Source organism: Pavona decussata, unplaced genomic scaffold (genome assembly GCF_977016875.1).
Source record: "Pavona decussata unplaced genomic scaffold, jaPavDecu1.1 SCAFFOLD_85, whole genome shotgun sequence".
Taxonomy (NCBI): domain Eukaryota; kingdom Metazoa; phylum Cnidaria; class Anthozoa; order Scleractinia; family Agariciidae; genus Pavona; species Pavona decussata.
In genome coordinates this window covers 1,672,612-1,690,246 of record NW_028145503.1, presented here as the reverse complement: position 1 = coordinate 1,690,246, position 17,635 = coordinate 1,672,612, and the positions used below count along the sequence as shown (strand labels likewise).

General features: G+C 39.4%; 2 protein-coding genes across 2 annotated transcripts; both read left to right on the top strand.

Moving 5' to 3' along the window:
• Positions 1-1,026: 1,026 nt before the first annotated feature.
• LOC146475207 (uncharacterized) lies at positions 1,027-4,061 on the top strand. The gene is made up of 3 exons (XM_085116225.1): positions 1,027-1,117; positions 1,815-1,916; positions 3,010-4,061. The coding sequence occupies exons 1-3, from the start codon at positions 1,036-1,038 to the stop codon at positions 3,291-3,293; spliced, it is 468 nt and encodes a 155-aa protein (XP_084972351.1). The 5' UTR covers positions 1,027-1,035; the 3' UTR covers positions 3,294-4,061.
• A 2,680-nt stretch (positions 4,062-6,741) lies between these two features.
• LOC146475206 (proton myo-inositol cotransporter-like) lies at positions 6,742-17,597 on the top strand. Its single transcript, XM_085116167.1, has 5 exons — positions 6,742-7,216; positions 11,036-11,195; positions 12,607-12,818; positions 14,179-14,302; positions 15,749-17,597. The coding sequence occupies exons 1-5, from the start codon at positions 6,784-6,786 to the stop codon at positions 16,539-16,541; spliced, it is 1,722 nt and encodes a 573-aa protein (XP_084972293.1). The 5' UTR covers positions 6,742-6,783; the 3' UTR covers positions 16,542-17,597.
• Positions 17,598-17,635: the final 38 nt, after the last annotated feature.

Here is a 17,635-nt window from a genome sequence, read left to right as displayed (position 1 = left end):
CAGGCATGATCCGGGAGGGGGAGAGGGAAGGAAGAAAGGGGGTACCGGGGAGAGGGAACCAGTACCCCCCTTTCTTCTGTTCACTTGTTCGCTCTCCCTCCCCCCCCCCCCCCCCCCACCACGATTACGCTACCTTAGCGGGCTAGGACTTTTACGTCTGCTAATGGAATCCTTAGTGTGGCCATTCAATAACCGCAAGTGAATGGTAATTGAATCACAATTGGATACGAATTTCTGTGGTGTATGCCCCTTATATTTTGCCGTACGATGTAGTTCTATCTTTTAATTAAGACTGTGGATGGAATCCTAGGTATACCTGAAAAGTGTTGCGCAGGACGTTTCCTTTAAATATCACAATGTGAGTTCACTTTATCTGCTTTAGAAATTGGACGTCCATTAAGAGAAAAATTAACATACGAGATTGTTTTTACGAGGGATAAATATTTTGTTGTTTTGACATTACGAATCAATATAATTCTAGGCTAATGACTCACGTTCACGCCAATCTACACCATAATTTAACGCCATTTATCAGTATTTATCGACCTCAATATACAGATAAGCTCCGGTGTTTTCGTATTTTTATTAACCGGATTTTCAAGGTTTTTATAAATGAAGTGTCGTCTTTGTTACTCGAGTTTCTTTCAATAGCCCCCAAAGAAGGTTTGTTTTCCAAACGGAAAGATCGTGCAATCATGCAATCAATTTATGCACATATTTTTCAGTTTATATAGCTAGTTTTTGTGTGTGTTGTTGTTGTTTTCGTCTCTCTCTTTTATTGCCACGCCGTGAGAATCAGTCTTGCCTTCCTGATAATTTATTATCTCAAGTCAGTTTTCGTTATCGAGGTCTGAAAAAGATCCGGCGTCTCTCAACCTCTTGTCGCTGTGCTCTTACCAAATTTAGATTTTCTGTTCTTCTGATTGGTCGGTTAGATCCGGAAGCTCCTCAGGCGCGTGTCGACATGATCCGAAGTTACACCGAAAGCACCGTTTGCTTGCCAACAGGTGGAATAGAGATAAGATTTGACGGGAAATGCACCAACAAACGGAAACCGTCAAACGCTTTCACGCCAAACTTCAATGGCAACAGATACTCGCTGTTAGTACCTTCCTAGGTAAGTGATTAGCAAAAAAATATGAAAACTTTGTCCTTTAATCTATCATTTTATTCTAATATTTCTTTCATTCTAGACTATAGTCGTCACGAATTCAAACTTTACTCGAAAATTTGCCGGTCAGTTCATTTTACACTTAAAACAAGATCTAAAATTAATTTTTAATAACGCGTGGTAATTTTAATCTTTTCTAATATTTTCATCCAAGACTGACGTATCTTGCTTGCGTTTTTTGACTGTTACATATATATTTTTTCGATTGCGAAGTTTCTGAAAATATTCAAAGGAAAGATAGTTATTAAATTTAATAAATTTACGTGATCTTAAATTTTGTCCAGTTGTTTAAATTTCAACTATCACAGGCCACAGGTATACCACGTTACATTGGGCAGTGAACCGTGATTTTTGAAAAAAAAAAAAAATTTTTCCTCAAATCAACAAATTTCTTTGAAATGTTTTCGAGATTTCAGCTTTCCAGTGGGTGAGAGGGAGGAGAAAGCTGACATTTCAGACTACTTTCCGGTGTAAGAGCACACGTTTAGTTTACACAGTCTACCAATCATTTATCCGATTGGAAAACCTGTGGTCCCACTACCAACAAACCGTCGCGTGCTCCACTGCGTTAACACTCGACAAGCGATAAAGGTTGTCAAACCTTCAACACCATTCTGCCGCTTGTTTGTTTATAAATTTTCAGGTTTTACTCTGGCAGTATGGTACAATTTATGGAACGGTGGTTCACGTGTGCCTCTGGATGGAACAGTGTCATCTTCCCTTGTTCATGAACAGAGAGGGGAGGGTAAGTGGTAGGTAAATGTCTTAACCCCAACCACCCTTTTCTAGAGAATTTTTGAGCATGAGACTCGAATATGAACAAGCATGCCAAGACTGTTTTTCAGTCACAGCCAACACCTACCACATGGATAGTGTGGGACTGGCGCTTAAAAGGATGCTACTGTTCCCTCTACGGCAGTAAAGACCCAGTAAAAGGCGCCTGTAACTCGGCCTTCGGTATCATGCTCTTAATCTTGTATTTTAGATCATATAGAGCGGTTTTCAATAGGTCACTTCCGAGTTGCTTTGAACCTCATTATGAAAGCAAGGCTAAGTGCAAAGCTTTTCATATGAAAATTAGTTTTGTTTGCATAATGAATGAAATTTAATTTTCATAATGAAAACTTTACACTTAGCCTCACTTTCATAATGAGGCACAAAACAACTGGGAAATGGGAAAAAAATTGGAGCGTCGAAAGTAATTTCAAATTCGATCTAGTTTTACTTTACTACGTTCTATAATTGGTTAACAAAACACGCACCACTTTCCCAACCAATGAGAAGAAAAAATCAAAACCAATCGTGACTAGGAGGTTGTACGCGTTTTCCCGCCCTTGGCGTCGTGTTACATTTATTTGCTTAAAATTCTGATTGGTTCGTTGCGATGTTTACATCTGTTGTCATTGGTTGCAGTAATTACTTTGGTTTTGTTTTTGCCACACTAGAATGAGCACCGCTCTATAGAAACAGACTTAAAGACGGTTACCACCAAGAAAAGCTAATTAGTTTTGTTTCAGGAGCCATAATCAGGGATAGAGACCGTGAGCATGAGGTCCACGCAACCCATGGATGTGTTGTACCACCCTTCACGTCATCAATTAAACTCGCGTGGATACACGCAAATTTGCGTGGAGCTACTACCCTATTTGGAAAATAGAAGATAATGGCTTCTGTTTTCTTTTCACGAGAAGGCCAGAAAAAACCTGATATTTGCTAAGACTTTGTCTAGTGAAATGGCAAGATTCTTGGAGAAACAAACCTGTTCCCCCGAGAGACTAGTAGTTGACAGTATAGCATTCAATTTTTCATTCTACACATTTCACTAACTTTTCTTGCAGGAATATACATGACAATAAAACTGAGATGCTTCTACTGCGATACGGAAGATTTCGGTGCAACATGGGAAGGTCTTACCCAGGACCTCGCATGCCAAGACAGTATCTTCTCAACTTGTTTTTTGAACCAGACTCTCCCGGACAGACAAACGACTGAAGTTATTGACCTTGTACGAAGCTGCAAACAGAACTGCGCATGCTCCGATGACGAAGGTTGGTGCTTAACATCTGAATGCCGGCATCAACTGAAGTGCTGTTGGGGAAGTGCATATTGCGAGGAGGACTAGAATCTAACGCAAACAACGCCAACACACTGTTAGTCTAGAGAAGTTTTCAATTTAGTGTTATAAAACCAAAACCAAAGTAATTGCTCCGGCCAATCCCAACAGACGCAAACAGCGCAATGAAACAATCAGAATTCAAAGCAAATGGAAGTCACCGATGCCAAGGGCGGGAAAACACGTGCGAGCAAGCCACGATTGGATTTGGTTTTTCATCCCATTTGTGGAGAAATTGGCATGTGTTTTGCTTACCAATGACAGAACATAGTAAAGCAAGACCAAAGCAAACGCGAAATATACTTTCGACACTCAATTGAAAACCGCTGTATTACACTGTACAGTTAATGAACACCTTTCCAATGCGGACTCTTAGAATTGGTACTTTTGCTTCACCTTTCGAACACGTCTCTGTAATACATATGGAAGCGATATGTTGTTCTCTTCCTTGATTTTGTTCGTCTAATATTTCGCCTCACCATCAGACTGGTACATTCGAAGGTCAGCAACTCCTTGTCTGTCCGGACACAGTGGTTTAATTCAGGTAACTCTTGGTAGATAGGTGACCTATCTGTCCTCTTGCCTGCGTCCCGTCCCGTCCCGTCCCATTTTCTCATTCCTTCGTGTTTCGCTCGCTCAACTATCCCTGAGAGAAATATACAAAGAGACTACCACAGGACTTCGCTTTCGGAGGTTGCATCCTTTTGTAATGTGACAAGTTCTTTGGCAAACATAAAACGCCAGAATCAGCTCTTTTGTATAGTATTATAATTTAGTGTCCCCTATTATTAGACCTTACATGGCCAGCTCGAAGACTTGACACTGAAATAAATTTATTATCATCATCATCATCATCATCATCATCATCATCATCATCATCATCATCATCATCATCATCATCAATCATCATCATCATCATCATCATCATCAATCATCATCATCATCATTATCATCATCATCATCATCATCATCATTATCATCAATCATCATCAATCATCATCATCATCATCATCATCATCATTATCATCAATCATCATCATCATCATCAATCATCATCATCATCATCATCATCATCATTATCATCGATCATCATCATCATCATCAATCATCATCATCATCATCACCATCATCAATCATCATCATCATCATCATCATCATCATCATCCTCTTCCAGCAAGCGCTCGCCGGACTGATTAAAGACTCTTAAGGACGGTGCCTACCTTTGTTACTGTGCGCATACGCTCTGCGCATCTCGAGAAACTCGGGTTTCCTATGGGTGGTGCCTACTAATACAGGGATATTTTTTCGTGGTTTAAAACTATGCGGAAAGCAGAACTTAGCAAGTGCTCTTGGTACCCCAAACGAAAATTTGGGGTAACCACGCATTTTTCAGAGATAACAAAGCTTCAATTTGGAGAAAAACGCCAAACACTGCTTTGTATTTTACTGCTTTTTTAGAATAATTGTTGCGTAATTGTCTCTGAAAATGCATGGATACCCCCAATTTTCTTTATGGATTTCAAAAGCCCTTGCTAAGATCAACTTTTCCCGCATACTCATAAACTGCGCAAAAATACTTCTGTATTAGTGGGCACCGTCCTTAAAACGGGCGGAAGTGGGGGAAGAGGGGGGGGGGGGGATTTTACGCTGACAGCCGTCTACAACTGATTTGGGAAACTCTAGGAGACGAGGCGCTCGTTTCTAGAGTTTTCGATGCCAAGAAAAATGTTTTAAATACGTTTTCTATCCATTGGTGGTAGGTTTTTAGTGAAAACTAGGCCGATGTGTTTCAAGGTGATTCCCGCGAAATAAAAGTTGTCGTGAAAATTTTCTCAAACTTTCTGTGATATTTGTTCACTACTATGAACTATTTCGAGAAATAAAATAAAAAGGATAGGTCACCATGTCCGCGAAGGAGATACGATCCACTCAATTTACCCCATAATTGTTTACGATATTCGTTTCTAAAATGAGTTTATTTGATCAGTTATTGCTATGTCTGGTGGTAACAGAAGTTACATATATAAAGCACAACTTAGAAAAACGTTACACATAAAATGTATGAAGCCTAATCGGCAACTAAAGGTGAATTTCTTGGCAGGGAAGCAAAATATGAAGCGGTATCGTCCCAAAAACGTTTCTTGCGTGCTAGTTCTCAGTATCACCATGTTATACTTGCGAGTGTGGGGCAACCTCGTATTTCTGACAATAATTAATTTTCCTACCGTCAATTTTTTCTAAACATTTTTAAACATAAAGAGGATAATAGCCAAGTTAAAATAACGAGACAAAAGAGATAGGTCACCATGCTCGTTTAGGAGGAAATAGCCATTTAGGAATTGACTAGGCTCAGCACATAGGAAAACAGACTATGTTTTCAACGCGCACGCACTAATGACGCAAAAAATTATGCGCAGTAAGAATGCACAATGCAATACAATGGAATCACTTTCAGGTATATCTGATTGGATTGATGTAAAAATAAATATCAAAAAGTGTCAGTAATGGTTTAAAAAACACAGACGTTTCGAGAATATAACCCTTTTTCAGTGTGAAAGAAAACCATTGAAATACACCGATCGGAGACGCGTGCGCATAGTGACTAGCAGAGCGCGCATGCATAAAAAGTTACATTTGAAATAAAGCTAAAATTGATGTTGAATCCATCCGGCTGAACAGTTCCCAGTTGGAAAATCATCCTCACTTAGGGAAGAGGGCTACTTTTGTTACTGAGCATACGTTCTGTGCATCTCGGGATACTCGGATTTCCTATGTGTGGTGCCTACTTAAACAGGGATATTTTTACATGGTTTAAATCTATGCGGAGAAAGCAGAACTTAGCAAGTGCTCTTGGTATCCAAAAAGAAAATTGGGGGTAGGTATACATTTTTCAGAGATATAAAGCTTCAATTTGGAAAAAAAAAAAGAAAACGCCATACAGCTTTTCACAGCAATTATTGTTGCTTAATTATTTCTTTTATTAATTAAAACATGCGTGGTTCCTCCCAATTTTTTTTTTGGATTCCGATGCCTCTTGCTAAGATCTGCTTATCCCTCATATAATAAACTGCGATAAACCGCCCAAAAATACCTACTGTTGTGGTATGTACAGGGGTATACAAGGGTATACAAGGGTGTACAGGGGTATACAGGGGTGTTTAGAGTGTTTTTCACATGACATCGTTGGTGTCCCAAAACAAAGAAATGGCGGCCATGTTGGTGTCCCAAACTAAACCTCTGGGAATTGAACTCTATTTTTAAGCAAATACTTTCTTTTGTTTCAGTAAACCAATGTGGCCAGTAGTCACGTGAATGAAAACGCTCTATATGGTAGATATATTTAAAATCTAAATACACTAAAGCAAGTTAAAATAAAGTACATGAAGTACCTACGATTGTTGTTCTCCGACCGCTGGTCAAGGGAAACGAAGACTACGAGTAAAGAAACCTCGTTCCCAGGCTTCTCTCTCTTCCTCCCTGTGTTTCGTGAGGAGAAGTTATGGAGGAACGAAACGACGAAACAGGCGATGAAATGGAACAGCCATTGTCTGTTGCCAACAAAACCGAGCAAGAAGCCTTGATAAAAAGGTCGATGAAAGAAAAAGCTCCACTATACGTTTATTTCCTCACTGCATTCGCAGCCATCGGGGGATTCTTGTTCGGCTACGACACGGGTGTTGTTTCCGGCGCTATGATTCTCATAAAACAAGAATTCCACCTGTCAAATTTTTGGCAGGAACTCATCGTGAGTGCCACTATCGGTACAGCGATTATAGGAGCATTGTTAGGAGGTTTTCTGAATCAATGGTTTGGTAGAAGGCCTATGCTTATAGCTTCGGCGACAGTGTTTACAATAGGCGCAGTTCTTATGGGAGTTGCTCAATCACGGGAATTGCTTCTGTTTGGCCGGTTGACAGTAGGCTTTGGAATAGGTATGTTAAGACACTTATTAATAACTGTGGTAAAGTCGGGAGAAATGAGGCTTGATGGCCACTACGGGGAAGGCGTATGGTTCATAATTTAATATTACAAGTAATTTATTCAATAGTAAGTTGATATTAGTTAAATTACTATTAGGAGTGGTAGTACTGTATTTATTAATGGTAATTGAACCCCGACGTAACTAATCGAACCCAATCACGCGATTGGGTTCAATTGAGTTCGATAATCGCACACAATTGAACCCTCCCAAAAAAATTGGGCTAATCGAACCAAATCGAACGTTCGAATGGGTTCGATTAGTTCGATTGAGTTCGATGGGTTCCATTGAGTTCGCGGATTAGGATTGATTTTGCATCAGTGAATATATATTTTTCTGATTGGATTCCCCGGGTCTGATTGTTAGTTGAAAATTATGTCCGGAGTATGAGAACACACACTGTTTTGGAGATGACTCCAGCAACAAAATGGACAAAAATTGGTTTATTTTTCGTTTTGACGAAATTTTCAAAAAATGGTGCAATTTGGGGATAAATCGCACTGTTGAGAGCCAATCAGATTGCAGGGATCACCAGTGATTTCAAAACGGGTGTGATAAAGACACTTGTCATAGAATGAGTGATGAGCTCATTTGAGGGTGTACTACAGTGGAACCCCGATTTTACGATCGTCTATCTAACGATATTCCCAATTTAATGATCCACATTCCGTGTCCGGGCAAAGTTATTTATAAATCAGGAGTTCGTTCACAACGAGGTCCCGATTTAACAATGTGATTTTGCTGTCCCCTTGCCATATCGTAAAATCGAGGTTCTGCTGTACTGGGAAATATTAATGCATCAGTCAATTCTAGCAGTGTCCCCCCCCCCCCCCCCCCCTCTCCCCCCTCCCTTTCTGGGCATTAGTAAAGCATTTCTTCACATTATCTGCCCCGGGGATCAGGCATTAGCCTATCCCGCGGCATTTGGTGGCCTTAAGATTTTATGTAGTAGCACCATCACTTCCTTTTAATGATATTGTCACTAGCAAAGACAATAAACTCATGATTACATGTACTACGTCTAAGGAGGATAAAAATGAGATGGTACACTGTAGATCCTCAGAATGAAAGGTCACTCGAACGATAATGAGAAATGAGACTGATTTGGGAATTGTTAGTTTAGTCTGAGTTAACATCCATTAGAATGAAGGTAAGCCCAGAAATGAAGCAATCAACTTATTTTTGTTGAGTACTGCTGGGCATTTACACATCTGGTTTATGTTGGCCGCGGGGAATTATTTGCAGGTTTGTTTTCAAAAAAAGCTTTATGCCCAGAGGTCAGTTGGGTTGGGGGGGGGGGGGAGGTTGAAGGGTACTCCTGGAGTTGACTGATGCATAATGTGTAACCCTGTGAAAAGTATGTGAAATGCTTGATATGTACAGTCGTGAATCTACACCTTGTGGAACATTCCTTGGGGTAAATTAAAAATTGCTTTTGATAAGCAAAAAATGAAACTTAATTAAATCACCATGTAAAAAATTGTGTGAAATTTAAACATGGCTTTCTGTGAAACAACCTGTGAAATATCTCTTTACTGACAAACAGGTCACCCTGTGAAACTCTGTGAAATAAAAAAAGTACACATGTACTTTAATTTAAACTGGCAAACCCGTGACATCATGGAAGAATCATGTGGGTTGAAGATAAGTTGTGCAGATGATGTGGTGAACAAAAGTGCAGAGTATGTGTCAGGAAAACTAGCCCCTGATGTCTCTCCCATACATCTGTGCAGAACATGTGGTGAGCGACAGCGCAGAGTACATGTCAGGAAAACTTACCCCACACGTCTCTCCCATACATGTACATCTACACTACATTGGAGTTAAATATTTAACAGTTATCCTGCAAACTAGTGCCCAGCATCACGTGATCCTTAGCCAAAGGGCCCGTAGGCAGAGTTGGCTAAAATCAGGGGATATTCCATGAGATTGAGCAGGATAATTGTTTTGTTATTCATTGCACTGATAACAAAGCAGAGTTTTATTGCAGAAAAGCTGGTTCCAGATGATAATTGTTTGGCCATTTTTCTCTCTGACACAAAATTGGACATATCACAGGATATATGTATCTGTTGACTACTTACATGTATAACGAATATTCAGTGCACCATGACCATATGCATATTTGCGCAGTGTTACAATGTGTTGAATAATTACAATAAATGATTGTTATTTAAATTTTGAGGTATCTTGACCCTGCCATTGGCATGAAAGTTAATAAATAGTGATGCAGTTCTTTGCACACATGTTCTTAAAGCATATACAATATTTGAATGGAAATAAAAATTGAAAAAATAAACATCACAGGCTAAAACTAAACTACATGTATTTAAAACAGAGCCTAAAAAGACCAGACGGAGTACAAACATAAATTTATATTGACTGAACATTCTGACTTATTTTTAGTAAAGTCTACAATGAAGTTAAAAACTAAAAACTTGATGATGTTAGATTCATTAAGTTCACCATTTTCACCAGTTTTCTTGTGTCTGTTATTTGTACAGCTCATTGTTACTTTTCATATACAATTTTGTACAATTTTGTTTGAGAGGTTAGATTAAAGGAAACCTCCACTGTTGAAATGAACTTGTGTTAAATTGTTAGAAATACAATCTAATTTTAAGTTTTGTTGGAAATCATGGGAATAAGATTTCTGTGTCGGACACAACAGGATTTGATTATTGCCAATAATTTATTCGCTTTTAAATTTCCCAAGCGCTGCCATCTTGGATTTCATGACGTAATACAGTTGTCCAATTGTTTCACACAAAAGAACTTCCGCTAACTGACAATAGCGGCAACCGTATGACGTCACAAAATCCAAAATGACGATGTGAAATTGAAAAGTGAAAATAGAGGATAATGATGTCCAATCGTTAGCACACTTGAATGCTTTTTCTACTTTTCAAACCAAAATTTAGAATTTAGATGTTTCTAACAATGTACAGTTCCAGAAAATATCCATACTCCCCTCACAGAAGGTTTTTTATTTTGCACCCTCCCCCCCCCCAGGAAATTCCAGTTTAGCATCATACTTTGCTTCTAAAATTTTAACTTTTAAGACCCCCCTCCCCCTAGGAATTTCCAATGACCTTCCTTGGGGTGGGTATGAATTTTTTCTGGAACTGCCCAATGTACCATCAAAGTTTGTTGTCAGAGTTTTAAAGTGTATATGTTTCAATTTTTTTTTCTTGATCAAATCTTCATGTTGTTCACATATAAACGTGAACAATATGAATTTTTCTTTCCCGCATTTGAGGCATACAAAAATGTCAAATTTCACTTCCGGCTGGGTACAATGCGGTGCAAGTCGTGAGACTGGGGATAGTAGGGTTGTGACATCAATACAGGAACGCTAGTCTCGCGATTTCTCTATTCCTCAGTTGCTTTCAAGTGCAGAGAAAGAAAACTGTGTGCCCGAAAATATGAATGGGATTGTTGAATACTCAGAATGAAAAAACTGAGGAATAGAAAAAGTGTTCCTGTATTGACATCATAACCCCTTCTATCCCCAGTCTCCTGTCTTGCGCGGTATTGTACCCAACTGGAAGTGAAATTTGACACTTTTATACGCCTCAAAAGTGGCGAAGAAAAATGAATAACAAATTTGTTTTGTTGATTTTCATACATGAATGGCATGATGATTTGATCAAGCAAACACACACATAAAAAATTCTGTCATATATACACTTTAAAGAAAGACTCTTGAACAGGATTAACACGACTTTGGCACGTCCTTTCAAGTTTTCTTTTTCTTGATATTCAAACACAGGTGGAGCATCAGTTACCGTCCCAGTGTACATTGCCGAAACAGCACCTTCCAACATCAGAGGTCGCATGGTGACCATCAACAATATGTTTGTTACTGGTGGTCAGTTTGTTGCTGCTCTTATTGATGGTATCTTGAGTCCCTACAAGAGGATAGGATGGAGGTACAAAAACTTCTTACTAACCGAGTTCGAGGTCTGTACTGTAAGTTACAAACCAAGTTTTTTCCATGTTCACTTATGGCCCAAGCATGAAGCACGCAGGCCATAAATCAACGTGAAAAAATGAGGATCCATAACTTACAGTACGGACTGAGAGAATGAGGTTAATTGGGTGCGCGCCCGGAAAGGAACAACTTTCAAATTTGGTGGGCCGTACAGTGAAATGTGGCCTGCAAAACTGACCAATCACACCACATGTACTAACTGCGAGATACAGTATAATAAACTTCACATACAGTACTAACGTCCTTGGTTATCTCCAGTCCCAGTATTTCTGATGCCCTTTTGTCTCCAAGAGTCTTCAGTGGTAGATATGCTGGGGTCCAAAGGAGCTGAATGCCATTGTTTCTGACAAAAGGAGGGGAGTGTGGCCAATGTGTGAGCCAGCGAGCCAAACAGGCGAGCCATGCGAGCCAAACGTGCGAGGCATGAACAACCCCCAACATAAATGCTAACCGTTAAGCTAACCGGGGAGCTATTTAAGCTAACCTGAGTGCTATTTGGGCTAACTGGAGTGCTTTTTAGGCTAACCGGAGTGTTTTTTTAGGCTGACCTGAGTGCCTCACACGTCTGCCTCGCATGGCTCGCTGGCTCACTGGCTCGCAGATTGTCAAGACCCAAAGGAGGGAGGGAAGGGGTGTTTAAAGTGAAGGCCTCCCATGCCCTCCTGCACACACGTGGAACTGCCACAATTGTGTTGATATGAAACCCTTTTTTGGGTCACTTACTAATTAGGCTACAGCTTTGATTAATTCAGTTAAATTTCAAATCCCTTGTCATCTTGAAACAAAGTACACTGTAAGGCTTGTTGTAGTCTAATTTTTTCATTCATTATATAAAATTTAAAATAAAAACAAGCGTTTATATTGTCGACTGACGTTTCGATGACTCCATGTCATCATTTTCAAAGTTGTGCAAGTCTGATTATTTGAGTACTTAATACATAGAGAAAAGCAGGCAAAGGTTTAGTTGCATGTGATTAAAAATACAATTTTTCATGCAGAGGGTGTTTTTTGTGAGATAAATAATATTGGTCTTACATGTACACAATTTGAAAATACATAGAGTCATTGAAACATCAGTCGACATTATTATAGCTTGCTTTTATTTTAATTTTTTTATCAAAAACCTCCGTTATTGGATATACATATGAAATTATAATGAAAATAGTCCGAATGACTGCGTTATGTAAATACAGTTCCAGAATAAATCCATACACACCCCATTGAGGGTCATTGGAGGTTCATTAAAACTTTCTCAGCCGGGGCCAATCACTGTCGCACCAAACTACCAAGACCCAATCCCTGGAAATCCATGCACTTAAGAGAGAATTCTTGGATTCTTGTTTCTTTAGGCTTATGCTCGGTTTAGCTGCTGTGCCATCGATCATCATGTTCTTTGGCTGTTTGGCCCTGCCAGAAAGTCCTCGCTGGCTTGTCAGTAGAGGCCACGAGGAGAAAGCGAAGAAAGTTCTTGTGAAATTAAGAGGAACGTCAGATGTGAGTGCAGAGCTGGTGGCCATGAGAAATGTGTGTGAAGAAGAAGCAAGTTTGTCAGATGAGAATAGTAAGTGTGCTTGAAGCCCAAATGTCAAGATTAATACTCTCATCATTGTTTTCCACCTTTTTCTCATAATGCTAGTTTGGAGGATTTGGCAGTTAATGATAACATTTTAACTTTGGTGAGAAACTTTTATGTTTGATCAATAACTAACATTTGTCAGGAGAAATGAGATGCAGGTTTTTACTGGGGCTTTTAAAATTAAATTATTTTTCTTTCAATTTGAGCGCCTTTTGTATGAATGGTTGAAAAGAAGATTGAACAAATCCTTGGATTTTATAAATGAAGTAAGCAATATTTACTCACATCATTCATCATCATCATTGTTTGACTCTTGAGGTCGTTACACGTACAACAAAATTAACTGTGCTCCAAACTTCACAGTCCGCCATAGTGTTCCCAAGATCTGACCTGTCTATCCCCAAGTCCCTGGCTATCATGTCAGGAAAGGTCAATCTTCTGGAGTGGACAGGGCCACTTAGCTTCCACAGTAAGAGGGACTAGGCGATCTAACCCGTAGCTCTCCGGCAATAACTCGCGAATTGAAGTCACCGCTCATTCATACTCAATCAGCAATTCTAGTTATAACCACCAAGTCTGTTGCAAGCCAGGATTTCCTTAAATTAATAAATTGCTGCTTGTTTTTCCAGGTACTCTGGTTTCCCCCTCTCTTCAAATAGTAACATTTCCAAATTTCAGGGACCACTGTAGTAGGCCATTTCCAAGTTGCTGTCAACCTCATTATGAAAGCAAGGCTAAATGCAAAGCTTTTCATATGAAAATTAGTTTTGTTTGCATAATTTAATTTATGAATGAAAACTAATTTTCATAATAAAAACTTTGCACTTAGCCTTGCTTTCATAATGAGGTTGACAGCAACTTGGAAATGGTCTATTGGTTTTTAGCTGTAGTGTTTCTGCAGCCATTTTGTTTCCTTCTTTCAACTTTGTATGTGTAATTTGTTTGTTCATTTGTTTGTCTTCTTTTTGTAATTTTTTCCATCTTTTTCCTATGAGAAGGCTCAATAAAATAAGCTACAGATTCCGGATATTCCAAGTTGATCCAGAATCTGATCAGGGCCATGTACAGGTTTGTTGGTCATAACAGACTGTCAAGTGTCACCCTCATTACACAAAGTCAATTATTTTATCTACCTCCTTCAACCAACTCATTTTAAAAAAAAAAAAAAAAACCAATAACTGTCCCAGGCCTTTATACAGCACCATGTAAAATAGAATGTAATGCCTTACATTTGATTCAAAATAATCATCATGTAAGGGTAGTAACAGTTCTAAACCACTAGTAATAGAGAAGTAAGAATTTTTCTTTACTTTGAATTTTGTCTAATTTTTCCATCTATTTTTAGACTCTTCATCATTTACTCAAAGCAGAGCATACAGAATTTTGGCATCTACAGCAACAAGGAGAGGCATTCTGGTCGGCTGTGCGTTACAAGCAATACAACAACTTTCAGGAATTAATACCGTTATGTAAGTAAAGCAGTATGTGAAACGAATATGTGAGCATATACGTGTATTTCAACTGTTGGTGAAAGATTAAATAGAAGAAAGACCCTCACAGTTACTTAATATGCAACTTTTAAAAACAGTTGCAAAAGAAAGCCTGAAAAAAGTCAGGCTTGAACGGGATTTGAATTCATGACAATTTACCTGTGAAGGATGAATAAGTGAATGTGAATGTATGAAACATTATATTTCATCTGCAGGTGAAAGATTCAAAAGAAGAAGAATCCCATTCAAGCCTAATTGTTTTCAGGCTCTCTTTTAGTTTAAGCTGTGTAAATATTTGTGAGGGTCTATCCTCTATTTAATAAAATCGGTACATAAGTACATGAAATCCGCATCAGATTTGAAAGCATCCATCACAACCCTCCCTTGACTAACTGGTGGGGCCCATGAGTGCGAGAGGGTAATTTTCGGTTGTATTTACATTTATATTTTTGGAATTTTCGTAGTGCTGTTTCTTGAATGCGAACCCCATGGCGTGGGCCATTTTACCTGGCATTCAGTAGAATCATATGCTAAACTCGGTGGCGTATGCATGGAATGCGCCAATTTGTAAAGGATCTTTTTTTGTTTTGAAATTTTATTGTTTGTTGAATACAAAATCCTTGGAAGAGGCTATTTAATTTAAGCTGGTATTCATTGGAATTTTTTCCTTAGTCATTGTAAACTCAGTTCCATGTGTGTGATAAGTCATAGCTGTACCAGTACCACTTGTACAATGGTTGGAGTGGCTTATCTAAGTGAAATACATTTGTCTGTTTTGTCTACCTTTCATTGCATTTTCTTAACCCTTTCCCTACCAAGGTTTCTTGGCCCATTTTTGCAAAACGGTAATTTAAAAGAAAAACCCAGCTTGCTAATGTAATATACCGTTTAAAAAGTCTTGATGAGTGTAATTCATTTCTGAAATCAAGATAACTAAAGGAAGTCAGGTCTTAAAACGGAAAAATTCAAAACTTCAAAATTTCACTGATCGGCTCGTGATTGGTATACCCCAAAACTGTAGCTCAATGCATAGAACACCCTAAAACATGTGAGTCTGTAAATGCATTAAATGAAAATATTCAACAAATCATAGGGGTGGTAAACCACATTATGGATACCAGCGGATAGCATTTTTTCCTTTGAAATGCAAATAACTTTCCAAGACCATTTTGCTGAAAAAATTTCACTGTAATGGAGCAAATACTGACCAAGTTACGAGTTCAGGACCCACTATAGTGGGTCTCGTTAGGGAAAGGGTTAATGTCATACCTGAGGTTAGCTAGGGTGCTGTGTTAAACAAGTAAAAGCTGTACGTCGAAAAATACTGTGGAAGTGGCATTGCCATAATGATGGCTGCTTAGTAAATTGTTACTTCATCCATTTTGCTCAAAGTTTTCATGTACATTATTTTCGTAATGTTTCTAGGTACTACAGTGCAACGATCATTCAAATGTCTGGTATCCAAGGTGACCAGCTCGCCATCTGGTTGGCCGCAGTAGTGGCTTTTGGTAACTTTGCATTCACCATTGTAGGTGTCTGTCTTGTAGAGAAAATGGGCCGGCGAAAGCTTCTACTTGGGAGCCTTGCTGGGGTTACATTTAGCCTATTCCTTCTAGGCGGTGCTTTCTTTATGGCAAAGCAACACGATGCTTCGATATCCTTACAGGAAGTAGTACCTTTGAATGTCAGTGACAATTGTCCAAGTAGTGGGCACTGTTTAGACTGCCTCAAAGCAAAGTGTGGATTTTGTTCTGTGAAGGACGGAAAGAGCAATCCCATCAATGGATCATGTGTTCCATTCAATGGGTCGAGTTACCATGCAGCGTATGGTAGGTGTAGTGTATCAAATCATCATACCACTTGGTCGTATGCTGCCTGCCCTTATAAACATGCCTGGCTAGCTATTGTGGCTCTAATACTTTACATTGCAGCGTTCGCTCCTGGTATGGGCCCAATGCCTTGGACCATCAATTCAGAGATATACCCTCTGTGGGCTCGTAGTACAGGAAATGCTTTTGCCACCGCTACAAACTGGACGTTTAATCTGATAATTTCGATGACGTTCCTTTCGTTGACCGAGTGGATCACCCGTTATGGAGCGTTCTGGCTTTACGGAGGAATCGCATTTTGCGGTTGGGTGTTTTTCTTTGTTTACGTACCAGAAACCAAAGGCAAATCTCTGGAGGAGCTTGAACACATATTTAGTACCGAGCGTTAATTTGTTGAAAAACCCTCGCACCATTCACACCAAGCAGAATTCAAACCAAGAACAAAAGGGGTTAGGACAAATGTGGCTCACCAATGAAGCCATGATCGTTTTTCGTTTAAAACCCATCTTTCTAGCCACACCCCTCCCGCCGGGACAATGTTGGAATCCACAAGACATTGTTGTTTCACGGGATCAACCTTGTAAGGGGGTGGAGGTCGGGGAATGGACAGTCACTTATCGTTTGCGCGTACCGTGTTCAGTTCTTTCGCGTGCGGAGGGAAACATCGTAAATGCGAATTTGTACCAACCCTTTTGTCCTTGATTTTAGCTTGGTAGGTGATTGTGATCTGCCACCATTCACAACTGTAGCCTGCTTGCAGACATCCAGTGGAACCTCTCCTTACAGAGAGTCAGAGACCTCTCCTTACGGACACTTCTCCATTACGGACAGTTCACTTGGTCCCTGAGAGACCGAAATCCATATAAAGCCTACTTGTCTAAAACGGAGACCTCTATAATGCGGACACTTATTCCTTTCCTTTTGGTGTCCGTAATAAAGAGGTTCGACTGTATTTCCTTTGCCGAGTCAGTGCAACATAGGAAACAGGAGACGTCTGTACGCAGGCAAGAACAACTCGCAAAGAATCACTGAAAGCGTGGATTCTTGCGTGTCATCCTCGCGCGCCCGTCTCTCCCCAGTCTCACTAATCTTATCACCACAGATAAATGTCTCGATTTAACAACAAATTCTCCCAACGATTACGATATGGAGAGTTGTAAGGAGAATGTGTACTTTCGTATTGGGATTTGAGAGGTCAATCGAGCAAATACGGTAACAAGAAAAGCAAACCACAACGAACATGTGAGAATTCAAGATAGGTGTAACTTGGCGCCGAATGTTGTAAATTGTGTAAAAAATGTTAGTTCAATTGCAACTGGATTATTGTGGCTCTTATTCGGGGACGGCGCGTTTTCGAGTAAATAGGGTATATATTGTACACTTAAATTATTGCTTTTTAACAAAAAGGGGGACATTGTGCGAAATATTAAAATACCTTAAACATACCGTGGAGTCTATTGCGCGTATGGCATGTTTTTTGACA

Bases quoted from the DNA above. Each gene is read 5' to 3' on its own strand.
- LOC146475207 (XM_085116225.1), top strand. From the start codon at position 1,036: ATGCACCAACAAACGGAAACCGTCAAACGCTTTCACGCCAAACTTCAA. The intron at 1,118-1,814 runs GTAAGTGATTAG...ATAAATTTTCAG, and splicing joins CGCTGTTAGTACCTTCCTAG to GTTTTACTCTGGCAGTATGG. The intron at 1,917-3,009 runs GTAAGTGGTAGG...CTTTTCTTGCAG, and splicing joins TCATGAACAGAGAGGGGAGG to GAATATACATGACAATAAAA.
- LOC146475206 (XM_085116167.1), top strand. From the start codon at position 6,784: ATGGAGGAACGAAACGACGAAACAGGCGATGAAATGGAACAGCCATTG. The intron at 7,217-11,035 runs GTATGTTAAGAC...ATTCAAACACAG, and splicing joins GACAGTAGGCTTTGGAATAG to GTGGAGCATCAGTTACCGTC. The intron at 14,303-15,748 runs GTAAGTAAAGCA...TAATGTTTCTAG, and splicing joins TCAGGAATTAATACCGTTAT to GTACTACAGTGCAACGATCA.